The sequence below is a fragment of the Volvox carteri genome, assembly GCF_000143455.1.
Source record: "Volvox carteri f. nagariensis unplaced genomic scaffold VOLCAscaffold_46, whole genome shotgun sequence".
Lineage (NCBI taxonomy): Eukaryota > Viridiplantae > Chlorophyta > Chlorophyceae > Chlamydomonadales > Volvocaceae > Volvox > Volvox carteri.
This window is the reverse complement of record NW_003307589.1, coordinates 610,490-631,895: the sequence shown is the minus strand read 5'-3', so window position 1 is coordinate 631,895 and position 21,406 is coordinate 610,490. Positions and strand designations below refer to the sequence as shown.

Genomic DNA, 21,406 nt, shown 5'->3' with positions numbered 1-21,406 from the left:
CGGCGGCTCCGCCGCCGCCGCCGCCGGTTGACCCCGGCGCTGCCGTCGGCCCAAACTCGTGGTAGAGCTCCTCCCCCTCCACCAGCAGCCCCTCCACAATGGAGTAGCACCGTACTCCATCTACGTAAGCAACCACCAGCTCCCGGCCGTACGGGTCGATGGACAGGGACAGAGGCGAGTGGTGGCACATGTGGGTGAGCACGAGGCGCAGGGGGGAGGTCTGCCAAACCCGCACGGTGAGGTCCTTGGACGCGGTGGCCAGGAAGTCGCGCTTGTAGGCCAGCGATGCGGAGATAATGCCCTGCAAACGGCCGGAAAGGCGGTAGCGGTCGCGGTAGCGATTGTCGTGGCGGTGGTGGTGATGTGGGAGGGGAGGGTACTGGAGGGGAAAGTGAACGACCTGACCTGGCAGGACGGGAACTGGAAAGGAATACTGCATACAGGCATGCCCCCCCCACTCTTCCTCTCCAGACACGTGAAATCAAGGTCTTCAATTTCCTCTCCCACCCCCACCTGCTCGTGACATCCCGGCAGTAGCACCTCCCACAGATCATTGGCGGGGTCGGATGAGAGCGCCAGCGTCTGCGAGGAGGAGGAGAAGAAGAAGGGGCGGCAGGCGGGTGGGCGGGTAGCAGTGGCAACAGGTGGTGAGGTCACCGGTTAGGATGGGGGAGGGGGCAGAAACAGTCAGGGATCTCTCCAGTGTACTCTTCCCCCCAATCAACCCAACCCCCAGACCCCACACCCCCCACCACGGCCACTTTTCATCCGCATAGCCCTTCCGCACCCGTTCGCACTGATATACACACACGCGGCCACACACACACACCCTCCTCACCCGTGCATAAGCCAGGTTGAACAAGTAGGTGGGGCCGCCACCCGCTGCACAGGGAGGGGGAAGAGCAGGGCGAGGGACAGGCAGCAGGCCGACCAGGGGAAGGGGTGAGGGAAAAAGGGGGGGGAAACAAGACGTGAAGGGTGGGTGCTTTCCTCACTCCTCCTCCTCCTCCGTTGGGCATGAGGCATGATGCGAGGCCCCATGCATGGGCGGGCTGGGCTGCTTACACCATTTCCTTCTCACAGGGGGACATACATACATACATACATACATACATACATACATACATACATACATACATACATACATACATACATACATACATACATACATACATACAAACTCACAACCTGACATGCACATACACACACACTCTCTTTCCCCTCCCCCAAGTCCATTCCTTACCTGTGGCGCACAGCAACGTCTCCCCTCCCGGCCCCACAGCCATAGCTCGAACATGGTTGTCCAGGGAAACACTGAGCACCGTTTCGGGAACCCGTGTCTCCGAGTAGATAGCTACAGGGTGATGGGAAAGGCACGGAGGAGGGGGTGGGATGGGCGGGTTAATGGGGTTTTAGTGGTCGTGGTGTGGTCGTAGTAGTAGTAGCAGGTATTACTGCGAGAGCCCCAGACCCCCGGCTTGCGCGCGCGCACACACACACACACACACACACACACACGCACCGCACCCACAATAGTGCGCTGTTTCGTTGTTGCCTGATCTGCGGTACAGCTGCAGGTAGCCTCTCTCCGTGCCCACCGCCACGGCTCCGTCCGGCAGCCCCACCATGCAGGCCACCGGGCGGTCGGTGTAGAAGGCCAGATGGGCGTGAGTGCGGTCCACCAGAAACACCTGGAAGCGTGGGGTTGGGGGGAAAGACGAACCACGAACGTGTGAAGGTTGGGGGAAAGAGAAAGAGAGGGAGGGACGTGGGTTGGCCAGGGGGGAAATCCCCCCGGGGGGGGGGCCCGGGGGCGAAAGTTGGGGTTGGGATTGGGGGTTAGGGTTGGGGGTTGGGTTGGAGGAAGGGAGAAAATCATTTGGTGATGTGAAGTGTCAATTGTCGAAGTGGATGGGAGGAGAGGGAAGTGCCGCGACCACCATCCCTTATCTTGTGTGAAGGAGTAGTGTTGTGTTGTGGAGTGTCGTATAGTGTTCTGTTTCTCTCGTATCGCCTCTCCATCCACTGGCAATACCACTAATGGCCTCGTTCTCCAGACACAGTGGAACAACCCGGCCTTGTTTATAATGCCCCCATTTCCCCCTTGCCATCTTTCCAGTCCCCCCCATTTCTTCCCTCCTCCCATTCTTTCCCCTTCGGGTCACATGTATCCGGGTTCGCCTGTCATCTCCCTTCTTCCTTTCCGTACGCTTTTTCCCCTTTCCTCCGCCCCCCTTTCCATGTGGATCCTTGGCATCAGCTTCACTCCTTGTGGTTCGTCTTCCTCCCCACCCCCCTTCTCGGCCCACCTGGCGACTGGACGTGGCGATGAGGAAGCGGCCGTCTGACAGAGTCGCCAAATCCACAAAGGCGGCTTCACGCTGCGGGGGGAAGGGAGGGAAGAGGGAAGGAAGAGAGGTGCGGGGTAGGGGAAAAAGGGGGGAGGAGTCATGCAATATGGCAACATACAAAAAAACTGGGCAACTGCCAAAGGACGTCCAAAGCACCAAGCGCACCAACTGCCCGGGTTTGGGGAGGGGAGAGGGGAAGAGGGTGGAAGGAAGGTAAGGAGAGCAAAGGGGAGGAGGGCGGAAGGTAAAGGGGGGGAGAGGCAGCTTGCTACCGATTGTTAAGGGGGCGAAAGGGAGGAGGAAGCAAAAAGCGTGTTGAGACCATATGGCGGTGTGTGCGTCTATGTGGGCATCTGTGTGTTGGGGGAGATCAGAGAAGTGGCAAAGCCAAGCTGCACACAGTCTTTTTTACAGACTCTCATCCCTCTCATCCCTCTCAGCCTCACACTCCCCACTCTTTTGGCCCTCCCCACCCCCCCACTTCCCTCTTCATTCCCCTCTTCTTCATCAGCCAGACAGCCAGCCCCACTCACCGCCATCTCCAGCCCTTCCACGGGGTGCCTCTTGAAGCCGTTGGGGGATTGCCTGAACAGGCCCACCGACTTGGCGCACATGACCAGCACGTTGGCATCGTACCGCGGGTCCAATGCCGCCCGAATAGCCACCTCTCCGCGGTTCATGGCGCCGCTGAGGCAGGTTAACGATTGAATGAGTCAGTGAGGTAGTGAAGAATGGGTAGTGAAGAATGGGTAGTGAAGAATGGGTAGTGAAGAATGGGTAGTGAAGAATGGGTAGTGAAGAATGGGTAGTGAAGAATGGGTAGTGAAGAATGGGTAGTGAAGAATGGGTAGTGAAGAATGGGTAGTGAAGAATGGGTAGTGAAGAATGGGTAGTGAAGAATGGGTAGTGAAGAATGGGTAGTGAAGAATGGGTAGTGAATGCCCCTACCTGCACCTAGGTGTGGTGGCGCTGGCCCATTCCCACAAGTGGAAGGTGGAGGTGAGGGAAGCTGCGCCAGACGAACCGCCTCCGCCTCCGCCTCCGCCTCCGCCGCCCTCCTCCGTAGCGGTCGCCAGCAGCAGGGAGGAGTCCGCGGAGAAGGCCAGGTAGGTGTAGGTGCCCGTGGTGGTGGAGGCGGTCAAGGTCAAGGAACGCTCCAGGGTGGTGGCGTCGAACAGCGTAACCTGCGCGTGCGCGCGCGCGTGTGTGTGGAAGGGTAGGGGGATGCGTGTGGAGGGGAGGAGACGGCAAAGGCAAAGGGGACATCGGGCGTCACCCCTGGGGCTGGTGTTTTGACCGCGGAGTAGAAATCAAGGGGGGCCTGGAGGGGTAGCATTGGTCAAGGATTGACGGACAACAAGCGGAGGATGTGGCATCCCCCCCCCCACATTCGAGAAGCCCGCACCCCACCACCACTCCCCCCAATCCCAACCCTACCGCCAACCGCCCATTACCAAACGCCAAACCCACCCAACAACACCTACCTGCCTTTCGGAGCCCCCGCTGACGCTGTTTCCCTCCTCCTTCCGCCCACCCGCCCAGCCGTCCTCACACACTTCCGTCCACCCACTTTTTGAATAACAACCCCCCCGGCCCATGAACCCACATCCACCCTCACGCAGCCAGTCCCCCAGCCAGGCCCCCACCTGGGGTGTATACCCCTCCGCCATGCTCTCCGCCGCCGCCAGGATCTTCTTGTTGGGGGACAGGGCGAGGGCGGTGATGCCGCGTACCGCCCGCAGCGGCTCGCTGATGCGCACAGTGGACAGCTGGGAGGGGCTGCGGAGGGGTCGCAGAGGGAGGCGGGAGTGGGGGGAGGAAGTGTGTGGGGGGGTAATCATAAATGCAAGGAAATCAGAAATGAACTGCCGGAAGGCGTCCAAATGTATAAAAGGGCCGGAAAGGAAAGGGGGATTGACGGACCGGAGCTCTCTACTGTACCGAATGATAGGTTGAAAAGAGAGGGAGAGGGAGAGGGAGAGGGAGAGGGAGAGGGAGAGGGAGAGGGAGAGGGAGAGGGAGAGGGAGAGGGAGAGGGAGAGAGAGGGAGAGAGAGAGGGAGAGGGAGAGGGAGAGGGAGAGAGAGGGAGAGGGAGAGGGAGAGAGAGAGAGAGAGAGAGAGAGAGAGAGAGAGGAAAAGAACTGATTATCCGATAAACAGGTTGGAGCCAGGGGCGTGCCTTAAGCATATTCACGCAGACAGACTCTTGAGGAGAGGGTAGTGGTTAGCACTGAACACACTGGACCCTTACTGGCGACATGGCTGCTCCTCCTGCTGCCGCTGCCGCTCCTACAATTGATTACTCCTACTCCTAGTACTGCTGCTGCTGCTGCTGCTGCAGTTGCTGCCGTCTGATGGTTCTATGGTTCTACCGCTGGTACCTGATTCCTGGTACAGCTGCTTTTGTGGCGCTGCTACTGCTGCTGCTACTGCTGGTACCCGGTTTCCGAGTACCGGGTACTGCTGCAGCTGTACCGCCGCTGATTCTCAGTGGAGCGTCGTATCGAAGCCCCGGCACCACCCTGGAGTTGGTGCGTGTGCTGCTGCCAACGCCTGCGACGGCCAGGCGGACAACCCGCCTCGTCCCATCCGCCCCCTCCCTCGAGCCCCGGGTCGATCCGCAGATCGATGTGCGCACCCAGCGACACCTGACCCTGTCCTTTCGGACGTGTCAACATCTGCCAACCTTTGCTTCTTGCATTATCATCATCATCATCATCATCATCATTATCATCTGATTACGCCTTCTTCTTTTCCTTCTTCCGGCAGGGTGACGGCACCGTCACAATACTCCTACCCCGCACCACCTCATCACGACCACCTCCACCACTACCACTATCTCACCACCACGGAGAACGATTTCTCCTGGGAGGAAGCGAGGGCTCATGCAGGCCCCTACCCGGGGCCCAGCTCCACCGCCGAGAATCCCATGTGCCATTGGGACAGCAGCAGCAGCATTTGCAGTAGCAATAGCTCACAACACACACAACACGCACACACCCACTCCATTTCTCTCCACGCTCAAGTGCACCAGCACCAACCCCACCCACTCCACCAGCACCACGCCAAGCCATCCCCGAGGATCCTTTGCGCCCCCAATGGGCGCCCTTGTCTGATAATAAACGATCTGAGCCGCGGACTGCACAGGAGGAGTTACAACCCGGGCACCTGTGAAGAGGGCCGTCGTGTGTGTGGAGGGGGTGGCCTGCTACTGCTGCTCCTCCAGCTGCGCCTGCTACTGCCGATCATGCTGTTGTTGATAACATGTCTGCAGCATCTGTATCTCCCGCTGCCGCGGCCGGCGGCCGTTACGTGGCTGTGCTACCACGCCTGCTTTTGTTTTTCTCCAACTTTACCTATTACTGCCGTTGTTCCTGCCGTTGTTGCTGCCGTTACTGCTGCCTGCTGCTGCTGCCTGTGTTGCATCTGCTGTCGGCAGTATGCTGGCGGAGCGACCATGGTGGAGGTCCCAGCAGGGTACGCGAGGGACTGGAGACTCGTTCCCTCTCTGGAGACGCGTTCCCGGGCCCCCTCGTCCCTTAGTGGCCGGTCAGACTGGACCAGTGCTGGTCAGCACTTACCAGTACATCGCCAAGGACCGGCCCACGGGGTAGACAACCGTGTCCTTCCCTAGGAGGCAGACGCCGCCGGGTACGGATGTCATACCCACAGCCATGCTGCGGGGGACAAGTCGCCGTGGGCGGGTTTGGGGGGTTAGGAGGATCGCGGGCGTCGTGCAAGACATGCAACATGTCATCGAAAGGCGGTGCCCAAGCAGCCACGCGATCTCCGCCGGGCAGGGAGGTGGTCGGAAAGGGTGATTTGTGAGGGGCATGTGAGGGGCCCGTGTGAAGGGCGTTTGGGGGGAGGAGTCTGGGCCCGTGGTTGTGGGGTTGCTTGTGGGACGGGGAGTGGGCATGTGTTTAGGAGTTGCAAGAGCCAGCTGAGGTCGTACCATCCGTGCAGGTGCCCCAGGGGGTCCGTGTGGGGTGAGGTTTGCCAGGCAGAGGTGCGTGGTTTAGTTGGCCGGCGTGTGAGATGGCGGGCGGGATGCAACCGCAGCAGATGGTACTCATCGGCCATACAGGTTTTCCATCTTACGTGTTGTGTGTGAAAATAATAAAGGAGATGCTTTCGCGCGCTTCGCCAAGCGCATATGCCGGGCTAACCACGCGGCCGCATGTTTACGATAAGGGGCTGTGGATGCGAGGACGCATTCCCTGCATGTGTCGAGGCTTTGCGTACTACAAAATGTCGAGTCCATCCGCCCAACCACTCACATCGGCACCAGAACCGGGGGCATGGCGCGGTCCTCCGACTTGCCGTCCGGGTTATCTCCTTGAAATTGCAGGTGTACAGCTCTCTTTTCTGTCATTTTTTGTAAATTTTACTCTGACGGCTGTCAGACTCAGCGTAAAGTTTTTAGACGAAGTCGTCTACATTTGAAAACGCTCCGCATTTGCATATCCCAGGATAGCATAAATACGTTTAGATATAAGATTACTTATACGCATGGCTAACGGCTATCCTTTACAGGTGCCCTCAGTGCTAGATACAAACCTCGAAGCCGAAAGAGTGTAAAGGTGCATATTGAGGAAAAGACGAGGAGAGCTGTCGTCAGACACTACGCGGATACTCCAAACACGTTTGGAGCCCAGCTGTTGGGAAACATCGAAGACGTACGACAGCTAGTGGTTTTTATGTCCTTTATGTTTGGGCTGTTGGATCTATCTGATCTGTTCAGTAGAGAGGTTGTTGGAGCATAGGATGCAATCATCAGGAGTCGGGACGTTGGCGCAGGGAGTTCGGTGTCTCCTTGCTGCTGCTAGAGGCGCAGGCCGCTTGACGTTAGAGCCATACCTACCGTTAGCATCGACATCAGATTGCCGTGCGGACGTAACTAGTCCATCAGGTTTGTCAGCCATCATCGGCAGCTTTACGGCGCAGTGCTCATTTGCATCGGCGTCTTCTAAAGCTGCTAGAGGGACATCAAAGGAGCGACGAACAGCATCCGACGCTACGGTGGAAGATGCGCGCCTTATACGAGTAGTGCTTCGGAAGGCACGTTTGCTCCTGACATCGCCTTTTGCAGCCGAGCTGCCTCAGATGCAGCCTGGCCCTGCTCACCCGGAGCCCGTAGCTTTACGAAGCGCTGCGGCATAAACCAAGGCGGTCCTCACAATACACAAATAGCTTTGGTTAGGCAAAACACTTATCCGACCCGGTGGAGCAAACACCCCCCATTCCCAGTGCACCCACGGCGTTCGCCCCCTGCCCCGTATGGGCCAGGAGCAAGCGCGATGCACTTGCAGCAAGAAATTGGACAGTTTGAGGTCCGGACCGGCGCCATGCACTTGCAAAGCCCGACACACACTGTCTCCCATCCTCATTACTCCATCCACGTGAGCCATTCGGTTTAGGAGAATGCCGGTCCTGCGGACTAGCGAGGGCTACCATCACCATTTCCATGATAACTACCGCCACCGTCATCATCATCATCATCATCAGCAGCAGCAGCACCGCCACCACCACCAGCACTGCCGCCGCAAATATCATAGGCCGCATCCCTTCCCTCCAACCAACTCCCGCTCTCCCTTATGGCGGGGCCCTTCGCCGATATGTATCCGGGAATGCAGGATGTAAAGGGCATGGGTCGGCAAGGAGACGTGGTACAGGTCAAACGCGGCCGCATGCGCCATGAGCTCTACCCCGTTGGCGACGCAGCGTATGCCACACCCGAAAACATTGCAAAGTATGCTCTGGTAAGTTTCGCCGGGCGTCGTGCGTTGTAGCGTTGTCGTGATGGTCATGATGGTAGGGCTGAATAATGTTCTGGATGTCATATGCGACACGAAGCAAATCGACGCCGGGGTCTGTGCATATGTGTGTGTGTGTGTGTGTGTGTGTGTGTGCGTAGTGGGACCCGGGGCTCGAGCAAGGATAGCCTTGGTTCAGCACGCCAGCGACATGCCTCTCCAGATCATGTTGCTCTGTCACAGTAGTAAAGGGCTTTCCAAAAGGCGTCCTCCGCTTGCCGCTGTCTGCCTGGTTGTGAGTCCTGGGGCCTCACCCAGCGGCTACTGCTCATCCACGAAGGTTTGGGCCTTTCACTAAACGGCCCTGGGGCGTCGGGCGTGTGGTGGTATACAGTGTCTGGGTTCGTGATGTGCATGGGGTCAGAGGCTCACCAGGTATGAGGCCCGTGGTGGCGTATCGTGGATATTTCGTAGGACGGAGATGGATGGGACCTGCTAAATGGATGTATGCGTGCGGCCGTGCCGTGTGTTCTAATGATCGCGAGCCGCGATGAGGGATCCGAGCCGCGATGCCGTGTGTGTCTGCGTGTGTGCGCGTGTTTGTGTTTGCACGTCGATCAGGGCCTGATGCTGGCCAGGGGCCTGATGCTAACCGTACCCCAACGGGATTGACCGACCCCCGAGCTCTCTCCCCCTAGCGGGAGGAGAGGGATGTGAGGGGCCACAGCCCCTTCTGTGTGTGAGTGTGTGTGTCTCTGTTGTGTGTGTGGCTGGCGACAGCCCTCGTAGTTTCCGGCTGAGGCCTGAAGCCATTGCCACATTCGTTTGCCTCTCTCCTCCCCCCAATCTCCCCACGGCGCCATCACCACCACCGCATGCAGACGGAAGCGGAGAAGCAGTCTCGGGACGCCAACGCGCAGGAGGGCGTGTTGGAAAAGCTGCTCTGGGCGTTGAGCAAGAAGTCCGTGGTGAGTACTGGGGGGGGGGGCCGCCCCCGCTCCTGTCTGGGGGCCGGTGTAAGAGAAGGAAAATCTTGGTTGCGGCGAGAGATACAGAGAGATGGATGACGCCCTGTTGGTACGTTTTGGGGAGCGGTAGGGTACTCGACGCGAGAGGTACGAACGGGGAAGGGAATACAGGGGGAAGCATGCATGATGGTAGGACCAGTGGTGGCGGTGGTGGTGATGGTGTGCTTACCAGGTGGGAAACCGGGTCGGGGCCGGGTTTAAAATGAGGTAGCCTGTGTGGCCTGTAACCTGTGGGTTTCACCCACAGCGTTTCTTAGCTGGAGTTGGCGCTTTTTCCTGATGTGCTGTGTGGGCGCAGCAGCTGGCAACTCTGTTGTTGCGTGTTAGTGTGTTTGCTGGGGCTGGCGTTCATCAAGCGGCCAAAACCGCACTAAGCCAAGTAGCCTACCCCATTCACCGTTTATCTGCCACATTCTTGGGCCAGGAACAGCCCCCAAACCCCGACAAGCGGACCGTGGTTCGTGCCGTCCGCCCGATCCTCAACTAACCCAGATTCAAGTCGCGACTGTTTAGTAAGACGTAAGACATTAGTCTTACGTACTTCTGGCGTATCAGAGTCTATCCTCCTTGGCATCAGGTTCACTCCTTCACGTGGTTCGTATTCCCCCAGATTCTCACCCGGCGCGCCTCTTCAAAGGACCCCGAGCGCTTTGTGGGTCCCACGGTATCACCAGAGAACATTCGCAAATCAGTTCTGCGGCAGATGGGCATTCAGCTTGACCCCAGCCATTTCCTGACAAACGCCGAGATCAAGTCGTACGGCACCTTCAAGGTACGGCGGCGTTGTACGGGACCTTGTGGGGTTTTTGCTGGAGGAGGACATGCCCCGTGGGCCAGCGGGTCGGTGATAAGTGATGAGAACCGTGTGGGGCTGATTGGGATTGCAGTATAGGGCCTAATAAGGCGCGACATGATAGGGAGGGATGGCGTGGGGTGCTTGGTTTAATATTTGCAAAGCCCTCTAAAGTCCCTTCGTGCCTCCCACTTAAGTCTGGGTCCTGAGAATACAGGGAAACCTGCACCGCATGTACAAAGCACTTGATAAGGCACACCTGTCGACACCTGCCGGCCTCGTCGTCAGCTACCCTGTGCGGCTAATGCACTCGCTGCTTCCCTCGCCAATTATTGTTTGACACACCAGCGTTGTCAGACGACACTGCCAGCTGCGTTACCGCTGCTTTCACTGCTTCCGCTGCTTCCCCACGAAGCAAGCAAGCTATGGCATGAGCGTCAGTCCAAAAACGCGCGCAGAGTGCAAGTGTATTAACGTCCGCTTCCCTTCATGTTTTGCCGCTCAAAACTCCGGGATCCCATTTACTGCCACCGCTAGGACTCATTTTCTAGGCACTCAGGCAAGGGCCCCTACTTGGCCCTGTCCGCAGCCACAAAAGAACCGCTCAGGGCTTATCCAAGCACTCATCGGTCACAGGCAACTCCCTCACGCCTGCTCCCCTTTTTGCGCCATATGCAAGTTGAGCAGCACCGAAACCCATCCCACACTGCCCCGGCCTCTTCGCTGCCCCGCCCGGCCCTTTCGACACTGCTTTTTGTTACCGCACCAATGCCTACTTCCCACCAGCCGCGCCATCTCATGCCATGCCCTCCCGCCCTTTCTACGGCCCACGCCATCCACTCGCTCATTCCCAGTCTCGCGTCCTGCCTCTTCATTGCAAATGGAGCCGTGTGTTATTACTGGTGTGGTGCCGCAGGTGCCGTTAAATCTCCGCCTTCCAGATGACCGACAGATCGAGTTGACGGTCCATGTGGACAGACGCAACAAGGAGGTGCAAGTAACTCCCGGTACCAGCGCCGTTGCCGCAGGGCGCTCCGCCTAGACAGCCATGTGTGGTCCCCATTGCTGTGCGCTGCCCTCCTGCCGGCTATGAGTTCGCCGTGCAGCCACAACTGGGGCTTGGCTCGGTACATCGAGGTTGCCGCAGCTTCGGGCGCTGTTTGCTATGCTGCGATGTAATGTGACGCCGTCTCGATGGTGCTGGTGCGGTCAGACAAACGCCCTGTTGTCGACTTGGGAGGAGTCCACAACAACCAGCTCCCCGCAGCTGTCTTGTGCCTGGCAGCATCACGGCTGCAGTATCAGGCCATAAGGAAAGGCAGGTGCTGTCGCCCTTTGGGTTGGAAATATTCTGCCCGGTCTCGGTGGTGGTGGTAGGGGTTGCGGCGTTGCTGATGGCCAGTTACAGGTTCGGCTGTAAGTGCCGCTGGTGATGGTGGACATAGGAACTGACTGTCATACTGGCGTCACTCCTGTCTCAATAAGTGCTGGAATGCTAGAACTGGAATGCTAGAACGCAGCTACCGCCGAGCGGCCAGGCAAGAGCCATCTCCCTTAGCTGCTCAGATGGCAAGGGGCTGGTAACATGCCATGTTGACGATGCGGCGGCAGACCTTGTTTTTTCGAGGCTGGGGACAGCAACAGCCGTCTCGGAAGAAGTCTATGGTACATCACCACCACCACCACCACCTGCTGAATATCTCGCTCATTCCCTACCTTTCTGGAATGCAAGTGGCCAATTATATAAAGCATCCATTCCCGCACGCTGGGAAGCTTTGTCTCTTGCGAGAGCCACTATTTTAAGAGGACATCGGCAGCACGCCGATGCGACCCACTACTTGCAGAGCGTGCTGCACCCCCAGCCTGGAAGATCTCAAAAACCCACATTCCATGCTTGAAATCCTGTTCGATCTCCGCTGCATCGTCGTCACCTCATCCCAAGTCACTGCTGCGTAGCGTCAAATAGCCATGCCTCCAGTACACATGCCAAAGTGTTTGCCGCACATGCTGGCTATCCGCGCGCCAATGCGCGCGCAAAAGCGCTCTGTCGTTTTGCCGCAGACAAAGAAGAGCCATGGCCGTGTGATGGATGACCTCACGTGACGTACGGACGCGATGAATTCACAACCCCCACGTGGACGAGGCAGCAGGACGGGGGGAAAGTGACGGGCCCTTCCCGTGGGAATTCGTTTTTTGGCCTGATCAATCTCGAGGCTTCACGAGGCTGAGACCTCGCTCGTTGAGTTCTCTCTCATACATCAGAGCCTCTGGTGACGTATCAGACGAGGGGAAAGGAGGGACGCCATCAGGATTAGAATGGTTGGGTGTATGAAAGCCGCACTCATGTGCTGAGGTGGATGACAGTGAGTTTCAGCAGAGAAGACCGGGAAAAAGGAGGTTTTTGTGTGAGCTGTCAAAGGTGATGCAGAAGTGGGAGATGGGAGAAGGATTGGCTTGTGCTATGTCAGGGCCCTTGTGCCATAACAGGCACCTCGACGTGCCTCCTCGCGCACCTCGCTCGTACAGCTCTTTTAGCCGGGCCTGGCGAGCAGCTTTCACGGTTGCCTGTCCAGCCTTAATGCCCGCCTCACGTTCCTTGGACGTCGCTTGGAGCGTCATGGTGGCCCCACGCAGCGTGTTCACCGGCTCACGCCGCCGATCGCGCTCTGACCAGTGGGCAATAATGGAATTGCGTGTCTCCTGTGCCTGCTCTCTTTCCAGCTTGGCATAATGATCATTCTTTGCTGCGGTATCACGCACGTTCTTCGGAACGTAGGACATAGTTGCGAAAAACGCGGCTGTTTAAGGAGGATTTTATAGCGAAGTTATACACGATGATTGGAACTCAGCTCGGTATTACTTAGCGACGGTGGGCCCTGAAGAGATAGACGTATTCATGTGTTGTGGTGCCAAAGCCCAACGCAGTTTATACTCAACACTCTAGGAGAAAGAGGGCGATAATATACTATTGCATTTCCAATCAGGGTTCGCATCTTCGTTAACGGCTTATTGAAAACTGCCGTGCGGGTGTACTGTACAACGCTCTTGCTGCCGACACCCTTTCACAGGCATCTGTGTGACCGGGTATGCAACTAGCTACCATCACAATACACTGCATGATGAGATGACCTTATTTGACTAGGTGCCGACAGGCCACTTGCCCAATATATTTCCGGGCAGCCGTAAGGCTGCCAGGCTTTCACGAAGGGGCTGTATTGGGGTTTTGAATTGCTACCTGTGCCACGCCTCGCTTTAAGGAGCTCTTTGCACTTTCGACGATCGTGGGTGCGCGCGAAGTCGCCGGCAAGATAGCGCCAGGATGAACGGTGAACCTGCTCCCAACAAATTAATTTGGGCAGATGAGGTTGATGAACGTAAGTTCAAAAAGCGTCGTGCTGGGGGATCAGATTCGGTGATGTCCAGGAGGACTTCCATTTACAACGTCGCCTCATAAGCCTAGTTGAATGTATAGTGTCCTGGGAATCTCACAACTGTCCTTAATGTACACGGGATATGTTTCGGCCAGGCAGGGTTGGTCTGTCCTTTTGTTAAGATTGTTGCTGCTGCTTCCCGGCGCGCTAAGTGTTAATTAGTTTATCTGTCGTTCTGTGATTCCGACACTGTACGCAGCATGCTAAGCATGGGCTGTTGCTCACCAGAGAGTTTGGCACGTTGCACGCTTCTGGGGGAATGTTTTCGCTTGGTTCGCGAGCACTCCTACACTGGTTTAGGGAAGAACTAGGGGTGTGCGCTCTTGAGCCGAAGACTTGGACAACCGTCCACCTTCACCCACGTTGGCGCGTTGCGTCTCGCGGTTTCGCTGCACGTGCGTCGGCTTTAGCGCCACTCGAGGGTCTGCTTTTGTATGCTTTAGTAAACGTGCAGCCACATGCCCGCAGTTCGTACACAGCTCCTCTCAGCTTAGGCAGCCCTCTAAACCCGGCAAGTCCCGCCTGGCCCTTCCCAACACCTCTCCGCTTGCTCGGCTCTGCAGTGGACAAGTCGCAAGAGGCCGAGGCGGCAGCCAAGCCCCCTCCCGAGCCCCCCCGCCCCACCCCCTTCGGGGTTCTGTTGGGCGGCCTCCCAGACGACTACGAGCTTTGGGAGGTTGAACGGATGATGGAGGATTTGCTACCCAAGATACGGGTGAGGAGAGGGCTGCACCTGGTGGTTGCAAAAACGTCAAGATACGTTCCAGGACATACGTCTGGATACGTTCAGGTCATAACTTCTTCTCACTCCGCAGGGGCTCACGGGGTCCGGCCTTTGTGGCGGTGTGTCGCTGGGGTGGCCGTCGAGGGTATATGGACGGTTGTACAGGGGATTTAGGCGGTAGTGGTTGCCATCTAGGGGGAAAATGACTGCTTTCTGGTTTGCTACGACATATGCTGCAGCCAATGCATATTTCACCCGCATGTATTATTCTCACCAATGTCTCCCCTTTTCGGAACATCCGCTCCCTCATGCCCATCCTTGCCGCAGGTGGCGGGCTGGAGGCGCGGCCCCGGACAGGCCATGTATGAGCTGGACCTCAACAGCATGCAGGATGTGCAGGCTGTGTGCAAGCGCCTCAATGAGGTGGGAGGAAGGAAAATGATGCGATGCTGTGGGGTTGTCACGGGAGTGGTGCAGGGGAGCGGTAAAGGCGGGGAAAGGACTTGGGAATTGGAAAGATGCGCGGCTAGTGCAATGGCAGTGTAGCGCCGGGAGGGGTAGTGAAGCAATGCCCTGGCGTGAAGGAGAAAATGCACCACACCGCAGCCACCGCAGGAAGTTGTCAGAGGGTGAGGGAGTGCGTTGAGGAAGTGGGGGCTCTGCGGGGCCATCAGGATACCATTGAATGCAGTACAGTTTGCTGAAGGAGTTAATATGGTTCCTAGGATCTGCCAAGTGGCAGGGTGGGGGGAAGGGAGGAAGGCGGCTATTACCCGAAAGAAAACCTACACACGATTCTGGTTGGTCAAAGCTCGGTATTCGAATGCCGTTGGCCCCCATAAGTCTTCTACCGCGGACGAAAATTCTCCTCCTGGGCCGCAAATGCTGCAGATCGAGATCCAGGGTGAACGCGTGTGGGCGCGTCCTAAGGATGGCCATGGTGGTTACGGCGGGCCTGATGGAGGTAGGTTACGAGTGGGTGCACAGCTGTGAAACGCGGGGAAACGTGGGGTTAGGGGCAAAGGTATGGCATGGGTGAAGGCAAAGGCAACGTGCATTAGCGCACTGCAGGGGAGTGCTTTAGTCTGGGGTTGGATGGGTCGCAGGGTTCCAGGCTCCAGGGAGGCCCGGTAAAAGGTAGGAGGCCATTCTAGGTTTTCGGAAGTTCGCAAGCTGGCGTTCCTACGGACCTTTGCACCTGTGCAGTGTTCCGAGGATCGCTCCCGGGGGCGGGCTTGAAAGGCTGGACATTTCTTTGCGGGGGGCATTTCTTTGCTGCAGGGCCAGAGGCTCGGTGTCAGCTTCGTAACGCACGGCTGATCTCAACTTGCTCGGCTGATCTCGGCTGATCCCACCCGTTTCTATGGTGGTGCGTAGAAGCCCCTGGGCAAGCAAAGAATTAATGGGTACTTTAGGCACTGAAAACACATTAATGATCCTGTGCAGGGTACTCTTACGGGCAACCGCCCCGGAGGCCGTCTGGGAGGCTGGATACACAGTACAGCCATCCAAGGTACGAAAATGGACCGTACGGCGGTGGGCCATACGATGGGAGTCGCGGGTACGGTGATCGGCCACCGTACCCTGGTCAGCGAGACGGCTCGCTTTCTTCCCACAGCAGCTTCAGTATGGGCAGGTGAGACCGCCACGTCGCGGGGCCGGGGGCAGAGGGTGTGTTGGGCAGTTGATAAAGGACAGGGCGAAGTTGAGGAAACGGGGCGGATTAATTACGGATAATAAGCGGTTTACCTTTCCCGGTATTGATGCGAGGGTGTTGAAAAGGATTGAGAAGGTGTCGAAGAGCACGAACCCACCAGGTTCGGATCCGAACAGTTGCTCCATCTCACCATATGTTTACATAGGGTTTGGCACTACTGGTAAGGCGCGACCATTGCCCCCGGGAGATCCCGGGATCGATACCCATTAGGGTCAAAAGTCCTTCCGATGGTGGAAGGCATTGCGCCCCTAGTTGATGGACGGTGGTGACCTGGGATAAAGTTAACCCGCGAGCCGACCAGGAATGGAGTTGGGCCGCTGTCGACCCGGCAGATTCCGTTGGATGCTGGTGGTGGGTGCGGAACCTGAGCGATCCACTGAGAAGTTGACTAGGGTGACTGGATGAGGGTGCCCCGAAATACCGGGAAAGGCAGGGTTTCGCAGGGTAGCTGCCACGGGCGAAGATACACCCCCCTGTTTCACACATCATATGTGTCTCGACGTGTTCATCAGCGTGGGCGACGCTCATAGCCGTTCCTTGAGCGCGTACGCCGCTGCTAAGGCTGGCGTGGATCCTATTGTCGTCAATGGCATCACTGCTGTCGGTGCGGCCTGCCGTATCGCAGATCCGATTCTGGGCCGTACGGACGCACGGGCTCCAGGGAGTTCAGCCTGTCAGGCGGTCAGCCGTCACGGCGACCGGGCAGCCGAGATGAGGACTGGCACCGGGGCGGGTCAGGTGCGCGAAGGGGGTTACTTTACCTTCAAACTAATTACATATTGAGTTTTCCGCAGCCGCGAGAATTTGGCACGTGGATCATCAGATTTATCTTAATGCACTGGCCCCCGGAGGTAGTGATGGGGTAAAACACGGTCACAGACATGATGCCTCGTAGGAGGAGGGAGCGCCGTAAGTCCGTCGGGACTCGGACGTCCCGTGGGTCACCTTCTGGGTAATCTAACCACAAGTTATACCGACCCACCGGTCGTGCTTCCTCTGGATGGATCTGTCAGGTCGGTTAGGTGGGAAAATCGGGATCTCCGTGTCTATGTCTATGCATTCCATCCCAACGTCACATATGTATCCTGTATTGCACGTGTGCTCCATAGGGCCCACGGAACGCTTTGGTGGTGGCCCGCCGTACGGCGGTCCCCGCGGAGGAGGTCCTTCGTACGGCGGGCTTGGTAGCCGCGGGTCGTACCCGATGCAGTCGATCGAGCCTCGTTACGACGATCCGTACGGACCGCCAGGTATTTTGGCACCCGAGGGCGATGGAATTGTTTGTCTGTCTGTCCGTCCGCCGGGTCGGTGTTTTCCTGTGATGTGGCGCGCCGTGTGCGGCACCATTACTTTGATTGGGCCAAATTGAGAGAGGTACAGCGCGCAAGAACATCATTTCAATTCAAGGATTGCTGTATCTTGGTTTCGGAGCGGGATCGGTGGGAGAACTACTGCTTTGCGGCCAGCCAGCGGGACTATCTTTTCTTCCATTTTCCTTCACCCTGGGGCTCAGGCAGTCACGTGCGTGCTACCGCTGTCAATGCTAGCATTCTTTTGAGCTGTCCTATGCCAAACTTTTTGAATGAACGAAGCTGCCAGGAGAAAGTGCTGAGAGTGACCTATATTCCGCGTCTGGCAGGCAGAGGACCGCGCGACTCAGCGCGGTTGCGCTCCGAGCGGGGGCTGTCATTCCTCGCCTGAGCAGGATTTTCAGACTGCGTTGCGGTCCCAACCCACTGACCGACTCCCAAGCGACCTCCCAAGTGACCTTCACTCCTCCATCACCCGCGGGCACACGCACCCGTTGGCTCTGTTATCTCCCGGCACCATCCGGCAATGCACCTCGTAATGCTTTTCGGGGTGCGCTCCCCTTCCTCCTCTTCCTCGTTTGTATCAGCGGGCCCCGTCCGTCCTCTCATCCATTTCTCTCCCTGTCCGCCGCCGCACGGCTGGTCCAGGCCGGCGACTGCCCCCAGGTCCCGGCCCCGGCCGCTGGGCGCCCGGGGGACCTGGCGGTGAAGACCGTTGGCCGCCCGGAGGGCCCCGTGGGGGCCCGCCTCCGGCCTCGCTACACGGTGACCTGCGGGACGGCGTAATTCCTTCGCGCGCGAGCGCGCCGCTGCCGCCGCCGCCACCGCCACCGCAGCAGCCCTCATCTCTGCCGCAGCACCAGTCCATGCCGCTGCTGGACGGGGAGCGGCCGAGGCTTAAGCTACAACCCCGGTCTTCGAATGCGCTGGCGGCCTCGGGGGGTGAAGAGGGCTGCTTGGAGGCTGCGGCAGGTGTGTTTGGACGGGGGGTGAAGAAAGATGATGGTGCATCCTGGGGATTATGGACCCCATTCGTCTCGCACCTTTTGACCCCATGCGCGGCGGTGTGCGCCCTTTCCTTTGCAATTAATACCTGAAGCACCTTACGGGAGTTTTGGCTGACGCTTGCATAACGGATATGCAGCGCCACTGCAGGTGGTGTGCGCATTGCCCATCACTCCATGTGCCCCCAGCTGCCTTGTCCTAATTCTTCTTGCCCTCACGTGCCGAACCATGCTCTATGCGTCTCCCGTCGGCGTGGTGCAGGTGACGTTTCCGGCATAGCGGTGGATGCGTCTTCGGGTGCCGCTGTTTCCCCGTCCCCGGCAGCCGATGCGACAAGCACTGCCGCCGCTGCCGCCGTCGTCGTTAGTAAACCCAAATCGAACCCCTTTGGCGCCGCACGACCCGTCGACACGCTGGCACGTGAGCGCGAGATTGAGGAGCGGATTGCTCGCGAGCGGGTCGGTATCGACTTCAAGGAACGCGCCTTTGCAGCGTCGCACGGAAGCGGCCCATTGCCTTCGCTGCATGCTCCGGCGGCCGTGGTGGCGCTTCCCGCCATGGCAGGCGTGCAGCCCGGGGCTACAGGCCTGCCGCCGCCACCGCCGCCGCCGCCGCCGGCAGCGCTGGTGCCGGCACTGGGCCCCGGGCTGCCGCCCGGCGCGCCGATACCGATTGTTGCTATGCCACCGCCTCCAATGCCCCACCTCATTGCTATAGACAGGGGAACGGCTCCGCCAGGGCCGGCGGCCGCAGGCGCGTTTGAGCGCTTGCCGCCTCCGGGCCATCCTCACCTCCACTCCCATTTACTCGAGCACGGACACCCGCCGCAATTGATACCTGGACCTATGCCTGGGGTGGCTCCGCCGCCCGCGGCGGCGGCTCCGCCTCCGCCACCGCATCTGGCGCAGGCGCCGATGCTCCCGGTGGCAGCCGTCGCGGTGCCGGTTGTCCTCCACCACCATCCGCCTCCGCACCAGCCGATGCCGGGGCCCATGCAGCGCGCGATAGCTCAGCCACCGCCGCCACCGCCACCGCCGCCACCGGTCCTGCAGCAGCACCCTCAACCGCAGCAGCACCCTCAGCCGCAGCAGCAACATCTGCCGCAGCAACAAATGCAGATACAGGGCCCGGGCATGATGACGCCGGCACCGCCGCCGCCACAGCAGCCGCACCTGCCGCTGCCGCAGCAGCAACAGGCACCTATGCCACCCAGCATGCCGTACGCTGTACAGCTCCATGCGCCAGTGCAGCTGCTGCAGCGGCCTAGGCCGGCGGAGCCCCCTCCGCCGCCGCCAGCGGTGGCGGCAGTGGCAGTACCGCCGCCGGCGCCGCGGTCATCTGCGGTAACATCAACGCCCCAGTCACCACAACCGCAGCCGTTGCCAGTGGGTGCTCCAGAGCGGCCTGCGCAGCTGCCTCCGGGTCTTGGCTCGAGCGTTGAAGGCCGGAGACGGCCACCGGTACCTGCTGCAGTGGCAACAGGTGCGCGCGTGCCGCTGGGCGCAGGTAGGCACTATGCATCTATGCTCCATCTTTACAACACCATGCTAATCATCATACAGGACCCTGTCTGGATCGGGCTTGACGTTTTCCGCAGAGTGATTCTGCAGTCCTCCCTTTAGGACGGCAGGCTAATGATATGTCATATTTATTCCTCCGTGCACAGCGGTCTGCATCTCCAGCAATGGTTTGCGCTGGCTGCCACTATCAAGGCGGTTGTGCCTGGGGTTGTGAAGTGCTATTGCACTTCCTGTTGTTTTCATGTCACTCTGCCGTTGTCATGTGCGGATCCGAACAGGTAATGCTGAGGATGGCGTTGCTATCCCGGCGGAGGAGGCCGCCTTGCGCCGGGCGGCGGCAGAGCAGGAGACGGCGCGGCGGCAGGCCAATGAAGCGGCGGCACATGCCGCCGCCGCGGCGGAGGCGTCCGCTGCCGCAGCAGCAGCGGTCAAGGCGGCCACAGCCGTGGCAGCGCTGACGATCCAAGCACCCCCGACGCCGACGGAGGCGACCGAGTCGCAGCGGGGCCTCACCGCTGGTGACACCGACGAGCTGGACGAGCAGTACGGGGAGGAAGACGAGGAATTTCTCGACGCACAAGAGCATCTGCACTCCTCGGAGGACGAGCAGCACGGGACACCGAGCTCCGAAGGCGCGGCCGTCGCCGCCGCTGCATCGGCGGCCGCTGCAGCTGCGGCGGCGGGTCTAGGACTGCGCGGCGGCTTTCCCGCTGTTTCAGCGTCCGCCGCACCGTACGGCAGTCGCGGCGGCGGCAGGGGGATCCGCGGCGGCAGGGGCGGGCCCAGGGAGGGCGGTCGGGGCCGCAGTGGTGGAGGTCGTGGGCGCGGTGGCGAACCACGGCCGCACATGCACCGGGGTGCGGAGGGCTATGATGAGGGAAGAACGTGGCGAGGTATGCGACTAGACGCATACTGTTGCTGCTGGGGGAGCCAAATCATGAGAGCTAGGAACAAAGGATCGACGGCTGCTTTGGGGGGCTGTCGGCTAGGCGCGCCACTCGCTCTCTAACACCTGCGCAGATCAGTTCTCTCTGCTGACTGTGGTTTCATCACAGTTCCCCCTTCGGAATAAGCGTGTAGGATTCACTCTTGCCATGTTGACAGCAAACGCACGCATGAGAGGACTGGTACGGTAGGTTGGTGCAAGAGGATGTGCTCAGCAGCGGTTGTGTGTCGTGAGCTAGTCGACGTTCAGAGCACTCCAGAGGCCCGCCTGAATGGCCCAGACAAGCAGCAGCTGGATCGGGGATAGGAAGATATGCAGCTTACAAGAGTGAGGGAGATTTACAAGCGTGTTTCAGTAACGGGCTAAGGGGACGTTTTTGAGGTTTTGCAAATGAAAGGTTCCTGGAGGTTCCAATCCAAGGTCATTGAACGCCAGTAAATTCCATTGGGGCATGGCGCATGAGGCGACAGTCGCATCAGCGCTTTCTTCGTAGCTTGCTGTTCTGTTCCGTCCTTGTCGAGCTCAAGAGCCGCTGTCCCTTTGCCGCTTTGTACCTGTCTATTCCTCGCAGCTGCAAAACCGTACTACGAGGAGCCTGCGCCTGAAGAGGGTGGTGGCCAGCGCGATGGTGACGGGGCGGCTGTGGGTGAAGGTGAGTGGGGCCCGGCACGTGCGGCAAGCTAGCAACAGCGCACACGCGTGGGAAAAGCTGTTTTTGGTGCGGCCGGCGGCAGCTGTGGCTACGGCTGCAGCTCTCTTGCTGCCGGGTGGCAATCCATAGATGCCACAATCCATGGACCTGCGCAGGCGCACCGGGGCCCGCG

The 21,406-nt window shown here is 59.0% G+C and overlaps 4 protein-coding genes across 4 annotated transcripts in view; 2 read left to right on the top strand and 2 right to left on the bottom strand.

Annotated features, from left to right (window-relative positions):
- Positions 1-6,727, bottom strand: part of VOLCADRAFT_118871 (uncharacterized protein) — a gene marked incomplete at both ends in the record, with an annotated part of 21,521 nt that extends 14,794 nt beyond the window's left edge. Inside the window, 12 exons of the mRNA XM_002954799.1 lie at positions 83-301; positions 514-582; positions 839-882; positions 1,244-1,354; positions 1,523-1,691; positions 2,310-2,381; positions 2,517-2,519; positions 2,885-3,038; positions 3,300-3,535; positions 3,998-4,130; positions 5,934-6,029; positions 6,633-6,727. Coding sequence (XP_002954845.1) covers positions 83-301; positions 514-582; positions 839-882; positions 1,244-1,354; positions 1,523-1,691; positions 2,310-2,381; positions 2,517-2,519; positions 2,885-3,038; positions 3,300-3,535; positions 3,998-4,130; positions 5,934-6,029; positions 6,633-6,727 — 1,401 coding nt within the window. The remainder of the gene's footprint in view (positions 1-82; positions 302-513; positions 583-838; positions 883-1,243; positions 1,355-1,522; positions 1,692-2,309; positions 2,382-2,516; positions 2,520-2,884; positions 3,039-3,299; positions 3,536-3,997; positions 4,131-5,933; positions 6,030-6,632) is intronic.
- Positions 6,728-7,949: 1,222 nt separating this feature from the next.
- VOLCADRAFT_106567 (uncharacterized protein) lies at positions 7,950-11,361 on the top strand (the record flags this gene model as incomplete). The annotated part of the gene is made up of 4 exons (XM_002954849.1): positions 7,950-8,114; positions 8,990-9,076; positions 9,747-9,908; positions 10,846-11,361. The coding sequence occupies 4 exons, from the start codon at positions 7,950-7,952 to the stop codon at positions 10,969-10,971; spliced, it is 540 nt and encodes a 179-aa protein (XP_002954895.1). The 3' UTR covers positions 10,972-11,361.
- A 770-nt stretch (positions 11,362-12,131) lies between these two features.
- VOLCADRAFT_106566 (uncharacterized protein) lies at positions 12,132-12,891 on the bottom strand (the record flags this gene model as incomplete). The annotated part of the gene is made up of 2 exons (XM_002954798.1): positions 12,443-12,891; positions 12,132-12,277 (listed from the first exon to the last, which is right to left on the bottom strand). The coding sequence occupies exons 1-2, from the start codon at positions 12,708-12,710 to the stop codon at positions 12,132-12,134; spliced, it is 414 nt and encodes a 137-aa protein (XP_002954844.1). The 5' UTR covers positions 12,711-12,891.
- A 357-nt stretch (positions 12,892-13,248) lies between these two features.
- The window catches only part of VOLCADRAFT_95725 (uncharacterized protein), a gene marked incomplete at both ends in the record, with an annotated part of 10,044 nt that continues 1,886 nt past the window's right edge, over positions 13,249-21,406 (top strand). The window contains 10 exons of the mRNA XM_002954848.1: positions 13,249-13,303; positions 13,924-14,075; positions 14,412-14,507; positions 14,976-15,048; positions 15,531-15,720; positions 16,427-16,539; positions 17,760-18,083; positions 18,378-19,598; positions 19,915-20,493; positions 21,154-21,234. Coding sequence (XP_002954894.1) covers positions 13,249-13,303; positions 13,924-14,075; positions 14,412-14,507; positions 14,976-15,048; positions 15,531-15,720; positions 16,427-16,539; positions 17,760-18,083; positions 18,378-19,598; positions 19,915-20,493; positions 21,154-21,234 — 2,884 coding nt within the window. The remainder of the gene's footprint in view (positions 13,304-13,923; positions 14,076-14,411; positions 14,508-14,975; positions 15,049-15,530; positions 15,721-16,426; positions 16,540-17,759; positions 18,084-18,377; positions 19,599-19,914; positions 20,494-21,153; positions 21,235-21,406) is intronic.